At 43.5% G+C, this 21514-nt stretch overlaps 1 protein-coding gene across 1 annotated transcript in view; it reads right to left on the reverse strand.

Annotated features, from left to right (window-relative positions):
- LOC122805880 (ras-related protein Rab-7L1-like) overlaps positions 1–19651 on the reverse strand; it is a 486016-nt gene extending 466365 nt beyond the window's left edge. Inside the window, exon 1 of the mRNA XM_044076127.1 lies at positions 19537–19651. Coding sequence (XP_043932062.1) covers positions 19537–19651 — 115 coding nt within the window. The remainder of the gene's footprint in view (positions 1–19536) is intronic.
- Positions 19652–21514: the final 1863 nt, after the last annotated feature.

A 21514-nucleotide genomic window follows, 5' to 3' on the forward strand; every position in this document is an offset into this window, starting at 1 on the left:
GCACCCTATAAGTACAGCAGGAGAAAAAAAGCCTCCCAGTAATGCGAATAGCGCGCTCCACTAATGCGTCCATCTCGAGTGTCATAACATAGTTAGATAGTGGTTTGAATCCTGCAAATGGCAAGTGTGTGTGTTTGGATGAAGGGGGTTAGTGTGTGTGTGCAAATTTGTGTGAGGGAAATGTCCCTTTTGGCAACTGGGAGAACACACTACAGGATGCACACTCCCCTTTCTAAACACAGATGATGTCAGCACCCTATAAGTACAGCAGGAGAAGGGAAGCATCCTAATAAAGCGAATAGCGCGCTCTGCTAATGCGTCTGTCTTAAGTGTCATAACATAGTTAGGTAGTGGATTGAATCTTGCAAGTGTGTGTGTTTGAATGAGGGGGGTTAGTGTGTGTGCACAAATTTGTGTGAGGAAAATGTCCCTTTTGGCAACTGGGAGAACACACTACAGGATGCACACTCCCCTTTCTAAACACAGATGATGTCAGCACCGTATAAGTACAGCAGGAGAAGGGAAGCCTCTCAGTAATGTGAGTAGTGCACTCTGTTAATGCGTCTCTCCCGAGTATCGTAATGTAGTGAAGTAGGAGTTTGAAACCTGTAAATGGCATGTGTGTGTGTGTTTGGATATGTGGAGTTTGTGTGTGTGCATTTCCATATGAAAAACATGTTAGTTTTGGCAATCAGGAGATCACACTACCTGATGCACATTACCCTTTCAAAATACTGATGTTGTCAGCACCCTATAAGTATAGCCAGAGAAGAGAAACTATCTAGTAAACCGAATAGTGCGCTTCGCTAATGCGTCTCTCTTACGTGTCATGACTTAGTTAGGTAGGGGAATGAATCCTACAAATGGCAAGTGGGCAAATGTGTGTGGGTTGTAGGGTGTGTGTAAATGCAAGTGTGAGAGAACAGATCCTTTTGGCAATTACTACAATACACCAGATGCTGCATACTCCCCCAGTAAACACAAGGGATGTCACCACACTATCAGCACAGCCAAACAGGGCTAGTTGGCCAGTAATGCCAATAGTGTGCTCTGCTACTGTGTCCATTACCATTGTCAGAGTACAGATAGGCATGTTTTGGTAACCCGCAACTGTCACGTTTGGTTGTGTCACACATTATGACCTTGTGTGGGTGTTTGTACATAACAATGCATGCTATTGCCTAAACCAGCAATGGCATTGCACACATGATGTATGTGTATGACTCATACACATAAATACCTGTGACCTGCACTAGTTACCATGTCTGGCACATGCCTCGAGTGGATAAATGGTATTTGCAATGTATACCAATATAACTGTGTCTTACTGTGCAGGGTCCGCACGTGGTATGTCTCTATACAGTGTGGGTGTCTATAGTGAAAGACCTACAGCAGGGGATACACATCTGGTCTGGGCCATATAGTGTACATGTAGTCGATGTACAGGTGCTGCATGTTCCCACCTGTTGTGGTAGTGGTAACATGTCATTCCACTGCAATTCAGTGACCACATGCTGTGAACCCTTCAACTAGTGTGTTGTAGCTACAGTAATGCTCACACACAATGTTTGGCTGGATGCAGTCTGGCCATATAAGCACAGTTCCTGAGACTGTCATATTGCCAGTGTTGTTATGGAGGATAGGTGGTCTTCCTGTGTATGGGAGGGTTGTGTGTGCCAGGCTATGAACCAGATGGCAGTCCGACACACTGTTAGCTGCACATGTGTAGGCCCTGATGGTTTGTGCTGTGCCAACATCCTGGAGGTGTGTGTATCTGTGTTACCTTGGGATACCACACCCCTAGCCATGTGTGTTACATGTGTAGGGGACGACAGGCATGGTATGGGGCATAACCTGTCAGTGATGGGTAACACCTGTGAGCCATGAATCATGAATCTGGTACAGCACAGACATTGCAGTTCACAGTGCTGAGGGCAGTGTCTGGTGCATGCATCTTCCGGTGTACACTGCTGTTGTTGTGTAGCAGCACTGTTAGTGTCCTAACCTGTGTGATACCCATGGAGGTGGCTATGTAAACCATGTCCTGCAGCATAAGCCAGTATGTGTGTACCAAGGAGCTTTGCCATTATACATCGGGCCATGGGTGTCACGTGCAAGATGACCCTTGCACATCATTGTGGCTTCCCTAGCATGTAAGCACAAGTTGACAGCCAGTGGATACCCTATGAATGACAGTGGAGACTGAGCATAATGTAGACATACAACACCCTTCCCACATATAGTGGTAGAATACCTGGTGAGGGTATGTTGGCAACCAACATCAGGCTCATACTGGCCTGTGCCACATGCTGAGAGATCCATTCTATGTTCCCTATCATGTAGTCCAGGGAGGTATGTCTCAGGCAGCCATACTGGCATGGTCAGTGAGTGAGTCATATCTGTCCATGCCTCTGACTGACCTGTATGCATGTGTGCTGTGGTGGACCATAGTGCCCCTAAGGCATATCACTGTGACCTTCACCAGATACAGCCTGTTGAGCGGGACCCCAGTGCAGCACACAAGACAGGTACCTGACACATCTGTAGCAGGTGTGTTGTGTAGCCCTACAGGCTGTGAGTGTGTGGCACAGGGGATGTGCGTGCCATGTGTGGCATGTGCTCTGTTCTGACGGAACATATGCCTGTGTGCCAGATGCGGAGGTGTGTGATGCCCAGGCAGGCTGCTATTCTGAGTCCCCACGTATGCCCCAGTGTGTTCAGCATGCTGTCAGTGCGTGTCAATGTCTGGCTTGTATTGTAGTCACTGTAATATATTTTATTTATTTATTTATTTATCCTACATTTGTTGACTGGGATAGTCCGACTGGATGCATGTCCATTTCCAGCGGAGGCCCGTGGAGACAATCTACGAGGGTAGCAGATACAGCATTGCATAATACTAGCATTACATATTACAAACATATTATTTACAGAGATTACATAAGTAAACAAGTCAAACCTGTTCCACAGGTTAATGTTAGTCCTGAGCACAAGTCAGGATTAAATTAACATTACACAGTAAAGTGGTTCACAGAGTTTACACATTCGAGTTAGCCAGGCTTGATACATTGACATAGCCAGTTAAGTGACAAATGTTGTTTGAGTCTGCTGTTAAATTGACCTAAGGTGGACAGTAGGGTAATATCAGCTGGATGTGAATTACAGGATCTACTTACAGGGTTTGTAAAGAGAGAATCACCAGCTGTGTTATTAAACTTGCTAGTCTGAAGTAGTAATTTGTTAGAGGATCGAAGCAGTCTAGGATTGTTATAGGGGGTGATAATATTTGAGGTGCAGGAGTATTGTCTGGATTATAGAGGATTTTATAGGCCATAATCAGTTGGTTATACTGTATTAGGCTGGGTATTGCAAGCCAACCAAGCTGATTTAGATTGATGCAATGATGTGTCCTAAAAGGCAGCCCAGTGGCAAATCTGGCAATGTGGTTGTAGCAAATTGAGTGTTTGTTAAGGACAGTCTTGTTCATATTTGAGAGTAGAGGGGATGCATACAGAAGGGTTGAAACAAGGTGTGAGCGAGCTATGGCACCTTTAGCTGGAGGGGCTAGGAAGGCTTTCATTCTGAAAAGTGACCCTAGTTTTCTATTGATGGCTTTGATAATCTGGTTAACATGTAGGTCACATTTGAGATTATTGTCTATGATGACACCTAATAGTTTCGAAGATGGGTCAGGGGAGATTATTGTGCCATCAGTTGATGTTATGGTAACGGTGAAAGTGGTAGACCTATGTGTTGGTGAAATAACAACAGTTTAGTTTATTTGGGATTTCGGATCAGACAATGTTCAGAAAGCCAGTTTTCTATTGTATTAAAGGTGGTCTGGGTAGCTGACCATAACTCTACTGGAGATGTGGCTGAGCAGATCAGAGTACAGTCTTCAGCATATTGTATACAGCTGACTTTTGGGATGACAGTATAAAGGTCGTTAATGAAGATGGAGAACAGCAAGGGCCCTGGTATAGAGCCTTGTGGTACTCTGAGGGTGTTAGGTAGAAGGTTAGAGAGTTTGTTCTGCCAGAGGCCAGCCTGCTGTCGACCATGCAGGTAGGATTGAAACAATTGGAAGGCTCCAGTATCTAGACAGTGTTTGCAGGGTGTGGAGTACAAGTTGGTGATCAACCATATCGTATGCCTTAGAAAGATCCAAAAAGAGGGCTGAGGATTTATAATTAGTGTTGCAAGTATGGTTTATGGTGTTAGTAAAGGCTAGGAGGCCTGAAGTAGTGCTGTGATGAGGACGTAAGCCATGCTGAGTGTCTGCCATAATGCAATTTTGGATTAGGTGGTGCATGAATTGTCTATGACGAAAGTTTCCATAATCTTTGCAAGTGGAGAGAGTATAGCTATTGGTCTATAATTGGAGAATTCAGTAGAGCTGCCTCTTTTGTGAAGTGGGATTACATATGACATTTTCCAGATGGTGGGAAAGTTAGATTCTACCATGGTTCCTTTGATTACCTTTGAGACGGGGTAAGCAATAGCATCATCTGGTTTTGATAGGTACTCGGCAGGGAGTTGATCAGCAGAAAGTGTAGTGGGTTTCACTGTTTCAATCAAGGTACAGAGAAGTGAAGTGGCGACTGGTTGGCAGCTGATCGCAAGTAGTTTTCTAGGGGTGCTACTTTCAGGACAAGGGGAGCTAGGAGGTAGATGGCTAGTTAGGGCCTGAAATGTCTCAGTAAAGAACTGGTCAAAACTCTCAGGAACATCTTCAGGGGTACTATCAATAGTAGCAGCAGGGACTGGGGTTGACGTTTGTCCAGGATGTAGTATATATGACATGCCACCTGACAGGGTATGGCATTACTGAGTTCAGAGAGACCAGTCCCCAAATTGGCTGTGTGGTGGCATCCCACACGTGTTGTACGTTCCTGGCCAAGAGTGATGGCTGACTGCATACATGCGGCAGCTGTGACATTGACACATGACTCACATAAACCACAACTGGACCATAGAGGCGAGTCACAGGTTACCTTTGCACATGCTACCCTAGTAGTGTGATTGCCATGGTGAGTACCAACACATAGGGCCAATGGGGAACAACATACTGAAGGTGTGTATGTGTGGGTGTACCGCTACTGTTTCATAGCACTGACATATATGACTGTACACGTGGGTAAATGCCAGGTAAGACGTGTGCAATGTGTCACAGGCAACGTACATGCGTACAGGACAGACAGTGACGTTCTGTCATGTGTAAAGTTGACATACATATAAATGACGCTATGCAGATGTCACTAGAAGTCTACAGAAGCACTGTAACCCTGCATTGCAGGTGTAAGCAGTGTTCCGAGAAACCCCAAGCGAACATGCATGCAAACAAAGCTACAGTAAACAGGGCTGGAAGTAGCGCATTATACAACAAAGAAGGGGTAACAATAACAGTAAGTAACAATGCAAATATGTAGGCACTATCAACATGTACCCAGGAATACGCAGCGCAGATGCCCATGGTAGAACTGATATTATGTCATACTTATTTGTGATTTGGATTACATTGGTACTGCACACATATCTACATGCGTGACCATCCACATGGCATAGTTGTTGTGGGCAACTTGACACCATTACTGTACATGTCCACCATTGCATATCACTACTTGCATTAGCTTTCCCCCTGTGCTACCCATGTATGTGGCTATCTGTTGACAACCTTACCACCGGCATGCAATTATGTGCAGCTGTTATACTTTGGTATGTACTATGGGTGCAGATAACAATTCAGGACATTCATACAGTTACTGCAGTAGGCATGCTGGGATAAACACACAGTCATAGCAGCACACTGTACTGTTACCAACATGATACTACTAATACACTTCTATGTAGTCACCCTGTGCATCAGCAATGTGTTTACCTGTTCCCGCAATGATGTTGGAGATTGCAGGAGGTGGCACAGTGTCATCATATGCACAGGGTGTGGATTAGGTATGCCTAAGTCAGCCACTGATACCACCAATTGACATGTGTGTATGTGTGTTGGTGAGGGGCAGCAGTACAGGGTGGGGCAGTGTTGGTGCAGTGTGTGTGTGTATGTGGTCACTCTAGGTGTTAACATTTCACATGTGTGTATGCAAGCACACAGTTCCACCTCATGGCTGCCATATACAGGGGTTTGTGGACAGCCACAGACTGCACCTGGCAGGCCATACAGATCAGTGTCTGTGTGCACGGGCACGGTACCTGTGCCTGGCAGGGGTGCTACGGACTGTATCCAGTACTAAGCCAGACTGGGTACTGTCATCAGAAGCGGGAGTGTGTTGACTGGACACAAGTCCCTGTTGGGACTGTCCAGAGCCATGTGCACGTGGTCTCCTGGGGCGTTCCGATGACAGCACAGACCCAGCATTGCTGGGGCTGCTGCTGGCACTATGGGGGCGTGTGCGAGCCTGTTGTCGTCCGCGCCGACTGCCAGCTGCTGCTGCTGCCGGCATATGGCCACGTCAACGCCGCAAATGCCCACCATTGCCCTGGCTCATGGACATCTGGTCGTGGAACTGCTGTAATATGTCCCCACAACAACTGTCTATGACATCGGTGAAGTTACGGATAGCATCCGCAATGTCACGCATACTGTCTGTCATGGCTGTGCGATATGCTCTCAGCTCCCTCAGACCCTGTCTGGTGTACCTTTCCATACGTGACTGTGCCTGCATGACAGTCCGAAACATAGCTGAGGTTGACAGACCTCTTTGGGCACGTCGGCCAGAGGCAGTACGCCCATGGATGCTCCCACGAGAACCCATGGGCAACTGTATGTGTGGTACCATCGGAGGACCCTGCCCATGGCTGCTGTGTGGGGACACATGTGCCACAGGTACCACATTACCCTGGTCTGTGCCCACTGTATCCTGTCCATCACCTAGGGACAATGGTGACAAAGGATGTACAGGCAGGATGACTGTGCGCAATGATCGGGTTGACAGCTGTTTACTGTCAATTGGCTGACCAATGGCAGACCCTGACACACCTTCCTGTACCATTACACAAATATCATCATTACCAGTAGCCGTGGCACAGGTTTCAGGTTCCCTGCTGCAGGTCACCAGAGCAGCCCCAGAACCTGTGGGAGGAAGACAGGAAACACAGTTTACAGTCTCCAGACATTGTTACCAGTGATGCACTTATACACACATGCACACATGGACACATGCACACATGCACACATGGACACAGGCACACATGCAGACATGCACACGTGGACACATGCACACAGGCACACATGCACACATGCACACGTGGACACATGCACACATGGACACATGCACACATGCACACGTGGTCACATGCACACATGCAGACATGCACACATGCACATGGTCACGCACACATGCACACATGCACATGTGGACACAGGCACACATGCACACATGCACACGTGGACACAGGCACACATGCACAGATGCACACGTGGACACAGGCACACTTGCACACATGCACACATGCACACATGGGCACAGGCACACCTGCACACATGCACACATGCACACCGCGCAGTATACACACAGAGCACTACTGAGTTACACTACTGTTACTAGCATTATCAGGACTATTATAGGTTATGTTAAACACACTCACCAGCATGGATGGCCTGCCTTGCTGTAACCTTGGAGGGACCTGCAGAAGTTATGAGATTAATGTCAGTGGGCACAACTGTGCCATTGATATTGTATATGATACAGTGTACAGAACAGTCAAGTGTACATATGGCATATTACCTGCACGCTCCATGTCGTGCTGCTATGTGGAACCAGCCTCCATCATAATGCAGGTGTACTGCTGTTGGTGTTCAGGGGCTGGAGCCACAACACTTAGGAGTAGCCCCTCCAGTCTGGTGAGGGGGGGATGTGTGGCCACCCCTCCTCCTCTGGCGACCTGTTGCCTGTGGATATCTGATGCACGCTGCCGGACACTTCGGATTAAATCACTGCAGTGATGTTGTACCTGCTCATATGTCCTGTTATGTGTGCCAATATCATTTACCCTACGGACAAGGTCTTGCTACAGTGCAGCCCTCTCCTGTTGATTCTGACTGGTGCGGGAAAACAGGATGTCATACTCCCGCACCAGGCTCTGGTGGATCTCCTCATCTTCCGCCACAGAGTAGGCGGGGTTACGCTGTCGCGCCATCTCCCTAGAAGAGAACACAAACAGGATATCAGCAGACCATGTCAGCAATATATGGCACACATACTATACATGATACTCATGTGTAGTGATATACTACTACTCCCATATGTTGCATGTGTGTGTGTCGTGGTGGATACACAGGTACATGGCCAGATATCAGTGCTCAGCCAACACCTGTGCAACAGTACCTGCCACATTCCACACAACATAGTAGCATGCCCCATCGGTCAGCACACACTGACAGGTGCAATGCACAACCTCACTCTGGGGGGTTCATCCCAAGGTACTGTATGTGGGACACCGTCCACTACTGTGATGTGGACAGAAGTTACTCAGCCTGGATATACATATCCCACCACCACCACCAGCACAGTAGACTACTTTGATATGTATGTGATTAGAAAGTTATTCACTTGCTGGGACTAAGATGGTATCCATGCAGCACACTGTGCCAGTGGAAGCCACAAGCCACACTGCTGACCCCTTTGCAAATGCTTACCACGGACATGCCACAGATTGCATGGAACTTGCACACACATTTCTAACCCAGACCCTATGCACAAAGGTTAGGCATCCTGTCCGATGGACCCCAGACAGAGGCAGATTGTATAACAATAGCAGGAGGCTACTGCAGGACAGAGCACATTCACATTAAGGGAAGGCATCTGTGGTCAGCACTGGTACTACGCTATGGTCCATCATAACAACGGCCACGGCCTACTCTGGGAGGGAAATGGACACATACACTATGGATGACCACAAGGCCTTCTTCAGTTATGTTACACATATGGACCACATGCCTCAGATATGCTCTGTGTTAATACACACCTACTTAACATTCACCAAACACACGGATATTGGCAACAATCTTGTGGACATGTTCGGTGCACGTATCCCCCCTCCTTCTCCCCCACCAGTTGAAATATTTATCACAGCTGGATGTAACCTCCCTATCATCTCACATGTACAGGTGAGGGCCACCCTCAGCAGAGAAGAACCCTCAGCAGAGAAGAACACACAGCATCACTGTGACCTTGTGGTATCCCTGGATGTGTGTTACTGGCACTCCGAGAGGACATACAACCGCATATAACAATGATAATTTATCTTGGTCGTACTACAGGATATGTACCTGGACAGTGGCATACAGCAACAGTGGTCCCACACCACTAAGGGGGCACCTCGACTGACCCTGGGAATTACCACATCATATGCATGATGGGCCTGGTCTGCTAAGCTATGGAATTATGCAGTATGGGATGCATATGCAGTGATATCGGGTACCTGCAGACACTTGTTCCCAGCCAGTGTGCCTTTGGGATGGGCTGATCCTGCCTTTTGAACCTGGCTGACCTTTCAAAGCAGTCACTACAGCCATTGCTGGGCCAACACACAGACAACTGCTGCCAGGATCATGGCCTAAGACTGATTGACATGTAATGTATGGTCATCCCCTTTTGGTGGAACTACTTACACACAACATATCACATGGACATACCTATGGATACAGACCTATGGCACATTTGGAGGGTTCACAGTATGCACACTATTAACCTGCTACTTTGCATTACCTGTGTTTGTCGCAGCTGGTTGCATTACCACTGCTTCTGCTTGCTGCTGCTAATGTCAGTGCTGACAGCTTCGGGTGACAGAGTCACAGTGTATATATTTTTTTTGCTCTCTCTCTCTCTCTCTCTCTCTCTCTCTCTCACTTCTCCCTCTGTCTGCTTACAGACAATGCAATGAATGTATTGCATGTGGGGAGTGTTAGCACTGGATGCTTTTGTAGGTATCTGCATAGGTCCATGTGATGGCCTCTGCACCAATTGTAAGCCAGCATTTGCTAATTGCATACAGCCAGTTGTGTACTGATTGCATTTCTCACTGTGATTTCAGGTCAGTGCTATAAAAGGGTATGTGGGATTGGCATTGCCCTTTCAGATTGTGAGGGCGGGGACCATGCTGGTATGCTGTGGGCAGTGTTCTGTGAGTGTAAAGGTTAGTATCTCTCTCATGATTCAGGCTGTGTTGTATATTAACATTTCTCCATTCCTCTCTCACGTTCCCTGTAGCAAGTGTGTATGCACAATGACTCCTACAACTATATATAGATATATATTTATATGTACATATACATACATTCATATATGTACTTTAACTGACCTTATTATCTACAAGCTACCAACAAGCATGGCTGTTTCTGTTCACACACTACTATTATGGAAATCCAGTAGTTTTGACAATAATTTTAAATGACATGCTTTGGGTACTACCCATCCTATATTCCCTTTACATTCATTCCTACTATTACATGTTATATTTATTTTAGCACAATGCTTTTGTATAAGAGTCATGGCTTAGTGGTAGGTCGTACAGACTAGTGTTTCCAAGGTCCTGGGTTCGGGACTGACAGTGGGGTTTTATTTTGCTTTTGAACTGATTACAGGACCTGTCAATCAAAGTGACTAAGGCACATTTAAGCAGTTGTAACCGGGTTAGCGCTGGTTTGCGCGGAGCTCACGCATGTGTACTGGCGGTTAGCTCTGCGCACGCAAGTGCACACCCGCTTACAACCGCTTAACGGTGCTTACTCTGGTGCACACCCACGCTATTTTCTTTGAAAGAAAAGAAAATGGGGAGACAGGAAAGTGGTGAAAAATGGGTCACAAAGAGGGTAAGACAGTAGGGAAACAAGCTTGGGATATGCAGGAGAGATGTAGGTAAGGCCCATAGCTGCCCATTTCTTCATCAGCAACAGCTGTGCAATATGTATGTAATTTGGTGTGACATTTGAAACCTTCCACCCCTGAGAGAGGTGTCAGGACAACAATAATACTTGTTGTACAGCCAATTGTAATTGATAGGTTCCATGTCCAGCAGACATGTGTGTGGAATGGGTAGCTATGTATGGGGCATAATTTTTTTGTGGGTACAGAGTGCCCTTTTTTTTTTTTTTTTTTCAGGTGTGAGTGGTATGTCAGGTGAAGGAAGTCGGTACAGCTGGGGAGGTAGGTTGGGTAGGTAAACAGACAAGACAAACAAGACGCATACAGGGGCGGTGTATGACACGTGTGGGGGGGGTTACACAATTGACGGGGATGGAGGTTTGGATATCCAGAGCCCATGAGCCCACAGATGGCAACAGTGGAACTGATATCCCCACCCATAGGCAGTTGCCACTGTTCCTTCACTGCCCAGGATGGGGCTGTGCTGGGGGCTGTGTAGGCCGGGCAACAGGCATGCCCGTTAGTTGCGCCACACGTGCCTCGAGCTGGCGTAGGGGCTCGAGAACAGAGTCCTGAATCTCCCTATGCACCACAGTCCAGACGCTACGGAGGGTGAGTGGTGGTTCTCCTCCGGCCACACTTGCAGAGGGGTTGCGAGCCCCATTCCCTGCAGTGCTTCAACCCACAGGTGGCACAGGGCCACCGGAGGAGGGTCCGGACTCGGCACTTGTGCCAGGTGCACTCGCCAGCTGAGGTGGGAGAGGTGGGTCCGCTGGAACCCGCCTTCCCTGTCGTCCTATGTTTTGCATTATATCATGACAGTTTGGGTTAGTGACATATAATACCATTCACAATTAATTGTAACAGCATGCATTAGTATTCCCATCAACCAAACACCCAGATATTCACACCATTGAACAGCGTGCATAACACATGCATAATTTGAACAGAAATACACAGTCCAACAACATGCAGGGTTAATTGATGGCAAAAGCCATCAGGTGTGGATGTATGAACAGGGCAGATGCATCAACGGACATGCAAATATATATGACCCAACAGGACAAACGTCCAGGGGTGTTAATTGTGATTGCACATACCATTTTCACGTGGAATGGGTTATATGTGGTTATAGGGTGGGGTAAAGGAAATAATATTAACACCTTTGAATAACAATACATATGCTGTACATTTCTAATAGCTACAGTTATATACACACTACTGTTCTAACTACAGTTTCCTATATGATAACTATTTCAACTTGGTGATAGGACTGTTACTGCAGCATCAATATACATTTTATTGTTCTTCATACACATTCATATCTAGCTTTGTTCAGCTACATCATCCTGCTACATTTGCTTTATATAGCTGTAGACAAGTGTGGATGTTTGGTATATCAGACAATCATCCTATCTGCATATTGCAGACTGAGAGCAACATATCCAGATTTTGGGATACACATTCCAGATGCAGCAACACTTTGAACAGATTTCACTGTTTGGTTTTGATTCTCACATGCATTTCATTCTGTCTTGACTGCAGTATACTTTATTCAGGCGTTATTACTACTGTATTGCTGGATTCATGGCACTTTCTCACACTCTCTCACTTGCTTTCATTTTACTATTCAGGATGGTACTTACTTCTAGGCTTTATTGACATGTTTTACCTGTAGTTATTACAATCCTTTCCAGCAGTCTCACTTCTGTCATGTTTCAGTATTTCAACAGGGATATATTTCACACATGTGATTTCATCATCGTCTGCAGCTATACTTTTCAGCCTGCTGCAGGTTGTGTACTATTTTCTTACAGGTAGGGCATTTTTATTTCAGAATATATGTCAGACAGTTTCATTTTTCGGTTTAACTTACAGGCTGAAACACACTTTTGTAATCAAGCAATACTTGCAGACACTTTCACACTGTTACTTGCACATTTTATTCCTTACTGACTACACTGCACGCTTTTGCTGACTGTCATACTTTTATATTTCTTTACAGTTACTGGTAGTGGATTACTGACCTGCCTGGTGGTGCAACCGCACCAGCCTATCGCCATAGGCTCTGCGGTTTGCAGAACGGACACCTGCAGCTGTAATATAAATGAAGTAATATTGAATACACATCTCCATAATATCAGCTAGTTTAATTTCTTACATACATAATTAAATGTAACTTACTCAGTAGTGGGGTGTTGGGTGTTTGCCAGGCCTCCTGGATCCAAAGGTTCAGTTGGTCCTGCTTGCATCTCTTCAGGTCTGCATGGTGGTGACGGACCTGCTCACCAGTCCTTGGAATCCCTGTGGCACTGGTGAGATCATGAGCCAACCGGTCCCACGCCTCGGCCCTGTATGCTCCCCAGAGGACCTGGCCCTGCATGAGTTGGGCCTCATGATTATGGACTGGGAGCCAGACCATGTACCTGGACTCCTCAACACCCCACCTCTGTGCTTGAAAGCAACTACCCTCTCCTACTCCTGTCATTCTGCCTGCAGGTCAGTTCTACAATCGTTTATGCTGTGTATTCCTGCCTATGGGGCTTATATAGTCCGTTTTTCCCGCACATATCTGTGACTGGCCATTTTGGAATTGTATCAACTTCAGTAAACCTGCATTGTCATGCTCCAGTTTGTATTCATTCCTATATATTAGCTATTATTGCATTTAAAGGCACTGCTGTCATGGCTTAGTGGTTCTGTACCTTGACTATGGTGTATAGTGTCCTGGGTTCGAACCTGGCCACTGCTTTTTATTTTTCATGACTGTCTAGACATGCTGAGGGGTGTGTCTGTGTAAAGGCAGTTTTGATACGGCTTGCTCAATGTTGCCCGTCGGTTAGCTTGTTTGCGCTGGTTTAAGCCTCATTTGGCTATCGGCATGCATATTACGCTCAGCTCAGTTAGGGGCACATAGATTTAGCATGTTAGATCACTGCTCAGCTACGGGCACTCATTTTACAACAGTTAAACTACTACTCACCTACGGGCAGATGCACTCACCCTGTTAAACTGTAGCTCAGCTATAGGCACATCTGGCATTTTTTATTCTTTTGTTACCTCACATTTCTTCAATATAAATGGGCTATTTCATTACATTTTACATAAATTGTGGTTTCATGTGTACATATTTGTCAGGGACTTGTTTCCTGCTTATTTTGCTAAAAAAAAAAATTGGTGTTGTGGGGGCTCGAACCATGAATGCCTGCTCTTCAGCCAACATCTCTACCGCTACGCTATTGCTTCCTTGCTTATTTTGCATATTTAGTTCTTATATGTTTCCCAATGACTGCTAACTGTAGCTGCTTATGGCACCACAAGAAACGAGCACTCACGGTTAAACATTTTACAATTTAAAAAAATATATAACATGTTTATTTATATGTTTTCTGTTCATAGTCTGTGGGGGCATGTGTTGTGTTCTGTTTATTCACATTTCCATGGACTCTGTCGTGGGTGTTTACTGGGAACTTTTCCTCTTCTGGGGCGTGTCTGCTTACAGGGCTCGCCTACGGACACGCCCTACTGTCTTACACGGACCGTGTTGGCCTTAAGTGATTCAGCATGCTCCGTGAATATGCAGAGCATGCTGACATCAATTGCTTAACTGCAGCCTCCGTGTATGAGTTATAACTCTTACACGGAGGCTTTGTGAATCCTGCCCTCTATCATTAGATGGACCTGACGGTTCAGGCAAAAGTATTTTCTTTAATATAGTTCTATAGCTGTAGCTCATATTGTGTTGTCATGCTTTGTTTGTTAGTAGTTAAAAATAAAAATAAAACCTTTTAACTAAGAATGAGGTTCCACAGGCTGATGAGCTGATAACTTACAAGTCTTACAGTAATATTCAAATAAGGGACTAACCTCTAAGCTTTGGGATTGTTTCCTTGTTTTTCCATCTCCCAGATTGTCCTACAATCAGCTCCCATGGAACCTCACACATTGTCCGTAACTGCCTTTAAATAACTGACCTGTTGAATGGCATGTATTAAAACAAGAACACTCATCCATCTACCTGATTAACTGAATAAACTACTGGAAACTTCAACAAGGTGTCTTTATTCCTCCCACAGGAAGAGAATCAGAGAGAGAGAGACAGACAGACAGACTCCTCAATCTGCTAGCTAAAGTGATTTTTACCTGGACTAATCCTTTATAGTCTGTTTATTACCATGATTCGCCTAGACTACAAACCTGCCTCCCTATAATTGGCTTCCTTGCAGTCAAAATACCAGTGTCATACAAACTGCCAAGAACAGAATTCTCAGATTCATAGGTTAGTACTAAGCTAACTGCCCTTGCAAGCCTAGCCGATTATCCCCTGTGAGACTCAAACCCTGCACCTTCTGCTTGTAAGGCAAACACCTTAGCCATTAGGCCACCTCGGTTTAGTCAACAGAAAAGAGCATCACTCTACTATGCTAGTAACAAACAAATGGCTTCCTGTAATTGCAAGAGTTAGATTATTGTTTAACACATTCTCCTTTTAAATCTTACATAGATATTATATCCTACTCCTAAACAAACTTCAATTCAGAAATCAGATTAATATTAGCAAAAGCAATAACAGCATTCAGGTGTACAGGCCAAATTCAAACTGAGCTCAAACTTTCTCCAAAATGGTACCTGCTGTATGGAATGATATTTCAGAGAATATTAAGAATTTTGACAATTTACTGTCTTTTTAAAAAATCACTCAGAGATCATCTACTCAAACAAAACTCTTGCAAATGCTTTTAGGACACTGGCTAATGGTATTGTGTTTTACCCATTGCATGCTGTAAGCCTTGTAGTTTACCAAAGTAGTTTGTCTTCTGCAGTTGATTTTATAACAGAATTGAGGGAGACTTTTATTTAGTTCTTAAAGAATACTGTTAAGGATACAGAATACTGTCCACCTGTATAAGTTTGCTTTCATTATAGTTACATCACACATACTTACCAAATGTGGGCACACTACTTACCTGTGCTTTAGCATTTAAGCAAGTCTTGTATTTCTTCTTAGTAATAACTGTACACAATTTTTTATGCAGTTTTTTGCTGGAGCATAGATGTACTTAATGCTTTGCAAACTTTATTTTGCAGCTTATATTTTAGTGTAATAATGTAACACTGACATGTCTGTTGCTGTTTGTACTGCACCATATGTATTAATTTTTGTAGGCAATCTACGCTTTGTGTATAATTGTAGTGGGGTGTTGGGTGTTTGCCAGGCCTCCTGGATCCAAAGGTTCAGTTGGTCCTGCTTGCATCTCTTCAGGTCTGCATGGTGGTGACGGACCTGCTCACCAGTCCTTGGAATCCCTGTGGCACTGGTGAGATCATGAGCCAACCGGTCCCACGCCTCGGCCCTGTATGCTCCCCAGAGGACCTGGCCCTGCATGAGTTGGGCCTCATGATTATGGACTGGGAGCCAGACCATGTACCTGGACTCCTCAACACCCCACCTCTGTGCTTGAAAGCAACTACCCTCTCCTACTCCTGTCATTCTGCCTGCAGGTCAGTTCTACAATCGTTTATGCTGTGTATTCCTGCCTATGGGGCTTATATAGTCCGTTTTTCCCGCACATATCTGTGACTGGCCATTTTGGAATTGTATCAACTTCAGTAAACCTGCATTGTCATGCTCCAGTTTGTATTCATTCCTATATTTTAGCTATTATTGCATTTAAAGGCACTGCTGTCATGGCTTAGTGGTTCTGTACCTTGACTATGGCGTATAGTGTCCTGGGTTCGAACCTGGCCACTGCTTTTTATTTTTCATGACTGTCTAGACATGCTGAGGGGTGTGTCTGTGTAAAGGCAGTTTTGATACGGCTTGCTCAATGTTGCCCGTCGGTTAGCTTGTTTGCGCTGGTTTAAGCCTCATTTGGCTATCTGCATGCATATTACGCTCAACTCAGTTAGGGGCACATAGATTTAGCATGTTAGACCACTGCTCAGCTACGGGCACTCATTTTACAACAGTTAAACTACTACTTACCTTACGGGCAGATGCACTCACCCTGTTAAACTGTAGCTCAGCTATAGGCACATCTGGCATTTTTTATTCTTTTGTTACCTCACATTTCTTCAATATAAATGGGCTATTTCATTACATTTTACATAAATTGTGGTTTTATGTGTACATATTTGTCAGGGACTTGTTTCCTGCTTATTTTGCTAAAAAAAAAATTGGTGTTGTGGGGGCTCAAACCATGAATGCCTGCTCTTCAGCCAACATCTCTACCGCTACGCTATTGCTTCCTGGCTTATTTTGCATATTTAGTTCTTATATGCTTTCCCAATGACTGCTAACTGTAGCTGCGCTTCTGGCACGCTGCTAAGCAGGCGCACTCACGGTTAAACATTTTTACAATTTAAAAAAAAATATATAACATGTTTATTTATATGTTTTCTGTTCATAGTCTGTGGGGGCATGTGTTGTGTTCTGTTTATTCACATTTCCATGGACTCTGTCGTGGGTGTTTACTTTGGGAACTTTTCCTCTTCTGGGGGCGTGTCTGCTTACAGGGCTCGGCCTACGGACACGCCCCCTACTGTCTTACACGGACCGTGTTGGCCTTAAGTGTGATTCAGCATGCTCTCATGAATATGCAGAGCATGCTGACATCACTCCGTTTAACTGCAGCCTCCGTGTATGAGTTATAACTCTTACACGGAGGCTTTGTGAATCCTGCCCTCTATCATTAGATGGACCTGACGAAGTTCAGGCAAAAGTATTTTCTTTAATATAGTTCTATAGCTGTAGCTCATATTGTGTTGTCATGCTTTGTTTGTTAGTAGTTAAAAATAAAAATAAAACCTTTTAACTAAGAATGAGGTTCCACAGGCTGATGAGCTGATAACTCCTTACAAGTCTTACAGTAATATTCAAATAAGGGACTAACCTCTAAGCTTTGGGATTGTTTCCTTGTTTTTCCATCTCCCAGATTGTCCTACAATCAGCTCCCATGGAACCTCACACATTGTCTGTAACTGCCTTTAAATAACTGACCTGTTGAATGGCATGTATTAAAACAAGAACACTCATCCATCTACCTGATTAACTGAATAAACTACTGGAAACTTCAACAAGGTGTCTTTATTCCTCCCACAGGAAGAGAATCAGAGAGAGAGAGAGAGACAGACAGACAGACTCCTCAATCTGCTAGCTAAAGTGATTTTTACCTGGACTAATCCTTTATAGTCTGTTTATTACCATGATTCGCCTAGACTACAAACCTGCCTCCCTATAATTGGCTTCCTTGCAGTCAAAATACCAGTGTCATACAAACTGCCAAGAACAGAATTCTCAGATTCATAGGTTAGTACTAAGCTAACTGCCCTTGCAAGCCTAGCCAATTATCCCCTGTGAGACTCAAACCCTGCACCTTCTGCTTGTAAGGCAAACACCTTAGCCATTAGGCCACCTCAGTTTAGTCAACAGAAAAGAGCATCACTCTACTATGCTAGTAACAAACAAATGGCTTCCTGTAATTGCAAGAGTTAGATTATTGTTTAACACATTCTCCTTTTAAATCTTACATAATAGATATTATATCCTACTCCTAAACAAACTTCAATTCAGAAATCAGATTAATATTAGCAAAAGCAATAACAGCATTCAGGTGTACAGGCCAAATTCAAACTGAGCTCAAACTTTCTCCAAAATGGTACCTGCTGTATGGAATGATATTTCAGAGAATATTAAGAATTATGACAATTTACTGTCTTTTTAAAAAATCACTCAGAGATCATCTACTCAAACAAAACTCTTGCAAATGCTTTTAGGACACTGGCTAATGGTATTGTGTTTTACCCATTGCATGCTGTAAGCCTTGTAGTTTACCAAAGTAGTTTGTCTTCTGCAGTTGATTTTATAACAGAATTGGATGGGAGACTTTTATTTAGTTCTTAAAGAATACTGTTAAGGATACAGAATACTGTCCACCTGTATAAGTTTGCTTTCATTATAGTTACATCACACATACTTACCAAATACGTGGGCACACTACTTACCTGTGCTTTAGCATTTAAGCAAGTCTTGTATTTCTTCTTAGTAATAACTGTACACAATTTTTTATGCAGTTTTTTGCTGGAGCATAGATGTACTTAATGCTTTGCAAACTTTATTTTGCAGCTTATATTTTAGTGTAATAATGTAACACTGACATGTCTGTTGCTGTTTGTACTGCACCATATGTATTAATTTTTGTAGGCAATCTACGCTTTGTGTATAATTTTCCTTGTCCTAGTGACCCAGGTTGTGGCAGAAAAGGGTCTTTGCACTGATTCACCTACCCCAATTAATAATGAAGCATTTGTCAGCACATACCACATTCACCTTTGTGTGTGTATATGTCCCACCTCCAGCCTGCCCTCCTAAAAAGGGTAATGCAACAGAGAGCAGAATACATATGTTTTTATTGCCTGGTTTCATTTTACTGATTTATTCTTCCTATGGTGCCATACAAATACTATTGTACATTAAGCTGTCTTATCACTTACATAACTTCCATGTCACAGTGCAATAAGGCAGCACCCAAACTTCTAATGTAAATATTAGCTCTGATATTTTATTACCATGGTGCTGTCTTGTCACAGTAAGTTAAATGTGATTGCGCTAAGTTCCTAATTTCCTTGTAATAAGTAACTGAAGCTTCTAGTCACTTACCTCCTAAAGTGATTTTGTAATTCTCTGTAAAAATTCTGTGGACATACTGCTGAACAAATGATGTTTTGCCAACTCCTCTTGCCCCTATTACTAATATCTTGAACACGGTCTCCATAGTCATACTTCATTTCAGATCTGTATAACTAGTTGCCAGGTGTTTGGTTCTTAACTTGTGACTGGGGTTTCATGCTTCAACTGATAACACCCACAGATTGTATTGGTCAGGGAGTTATAAAACAGGTGAAAGTGAGTCAAATGACAGAGGTTCTTTCAGTTCTTCATAAAGCTATAAAGGATTCTTCTTGTGCAATCTTCTTCCTGCAGTGATTTACATGTCTTCTGATAGCCATGTTTGTCTGTCCTATTAGTTACTCTGTAATCCTGTACATAAATACCAAACTTTGACTACTTTATCAGATAATGTGGGACAGGCTACTGTTTTGAATACTGTTATATGATAGGACGTTCTTCAGTAGTTTCACAAAATATCATCATGTTACAAACCTGAATGTGAACAATATGTTCTCTCCTTTTCCATCCACTACCTTATAACCCATTTCTGTGTTTATCTTGTCAGTTTATTTCATGCTCTCAGTGGCTCTGCATTGCCAAGAATGTCTCATTCTCTCACTTTGTCATTCTGCTGCCATTTTTCTGTATTTTACTATAGCATTCATTTCAAAGTATTTTCCCTTTTAGCATTTTAACATACCAGTGTCTAATAATTATAAATGTGTTTTAAAAAAGTAAGTTTTAGTGCTGTAGCAATGTCCTTCTGTGAATGTTTGCATATGTGTTAGTGTGTGATTGTGTATGTTTGAATATGTCTATGTGTGAGCCCATAGTTGCCTGCACACACAAGATGATTAACATAAGATAATTAGTAAATACACCACTACTGATTCTGTCATGGCAGACGAACAGCATACTATTTTGGAAACCATATGCAAATGTTGTTGAAATAATTCCTTATAGGATCCCTACATTATTACAATTGAATCATGTAAAATTGGGCAAATATTGACCATACAGAGTTTGTCAAAAGTTCTAAATAGTGATTTTGTACAATATTAGAAAATAAATCATTGAGAGTCTGGAACGCCTTGTCTGTGGGTAAGAGACTCCATTTTATCGGCAAAACCTTGGGTGGGAAACTTCATATCCACTTAGTAAATCACATGCTCGCATAGTAAAACACCACAGTACAAAGTGTCTGGAATGAGACTAAGACTCAGTTAAGTAAGAGATTTGTCTCAGTTTAATAAATAATTAAATGTCGCTCATAAATGTTGAACAGTGCAGCTGCTAATATAATCCTAAAAACACTTACCATCCAGATTGAACCTCAGAATGGTGACCTTATACTCTTTAGATAACACAGAGCAACACTATGCTAACAAGCAGCTGGTTAACATTGTCAGAGTTATGTTCTTCGACTTTTTTGATGCTCACATAGAATACTGCCTTACACACTGCATTCTGTTTCTCAACGTTTGTTTCATGATATCATACAGTCATGCAGAGTCGATATTTAGGACTTTCGATGAACTCTGTGTGGTGAATAGTATAGAACAATTTACAGGATTCAACTATGATGGAGGAAGCCTTTTTAACAATTACTGGGAACATAAATGGTCTTTTATGACAAAATGCATGCCACAGACTCTCCTTATTTACCCATTTGCCTACCTATATAAATAAGCTGCATATTGCATTGTATCAGCAATATACTTTTCCCCTATCTTAGAAGAATCAGTTTATGTTTACTGTCATGCATCTGTTAACTTTTTCACTATTTTGACCACAAAGTTTCTTCAGGAAGCCTGTACTAAGGATCTAAGCCCCAGTTTGTAAAGATTTGCTCTCAGACTCTTCCTGAGCTGCACAGTTATTGTTTTAAAAGTGTACATTTAATTTTGTTCTTGCACAGATATAAAGATATGAATATAGCAATGGATAAAGGCCCATTTATCTGCTG

The sequence above is a fragment of the Protopterus annectens genome, chromosome 7.part0 (genome assembly GCF_019279795.1).
Source record: "Protopterus annectens isolate FY-2018-M chromosome 7.part0, PAN1.0, whole genome shotgun sequence".
Classification (NCBI taxonomy): Eukaryota; Metazoa; Chordata; order Ceratodontiformes; family Protopteridae; genus Protopterus; species Protopterus annectens.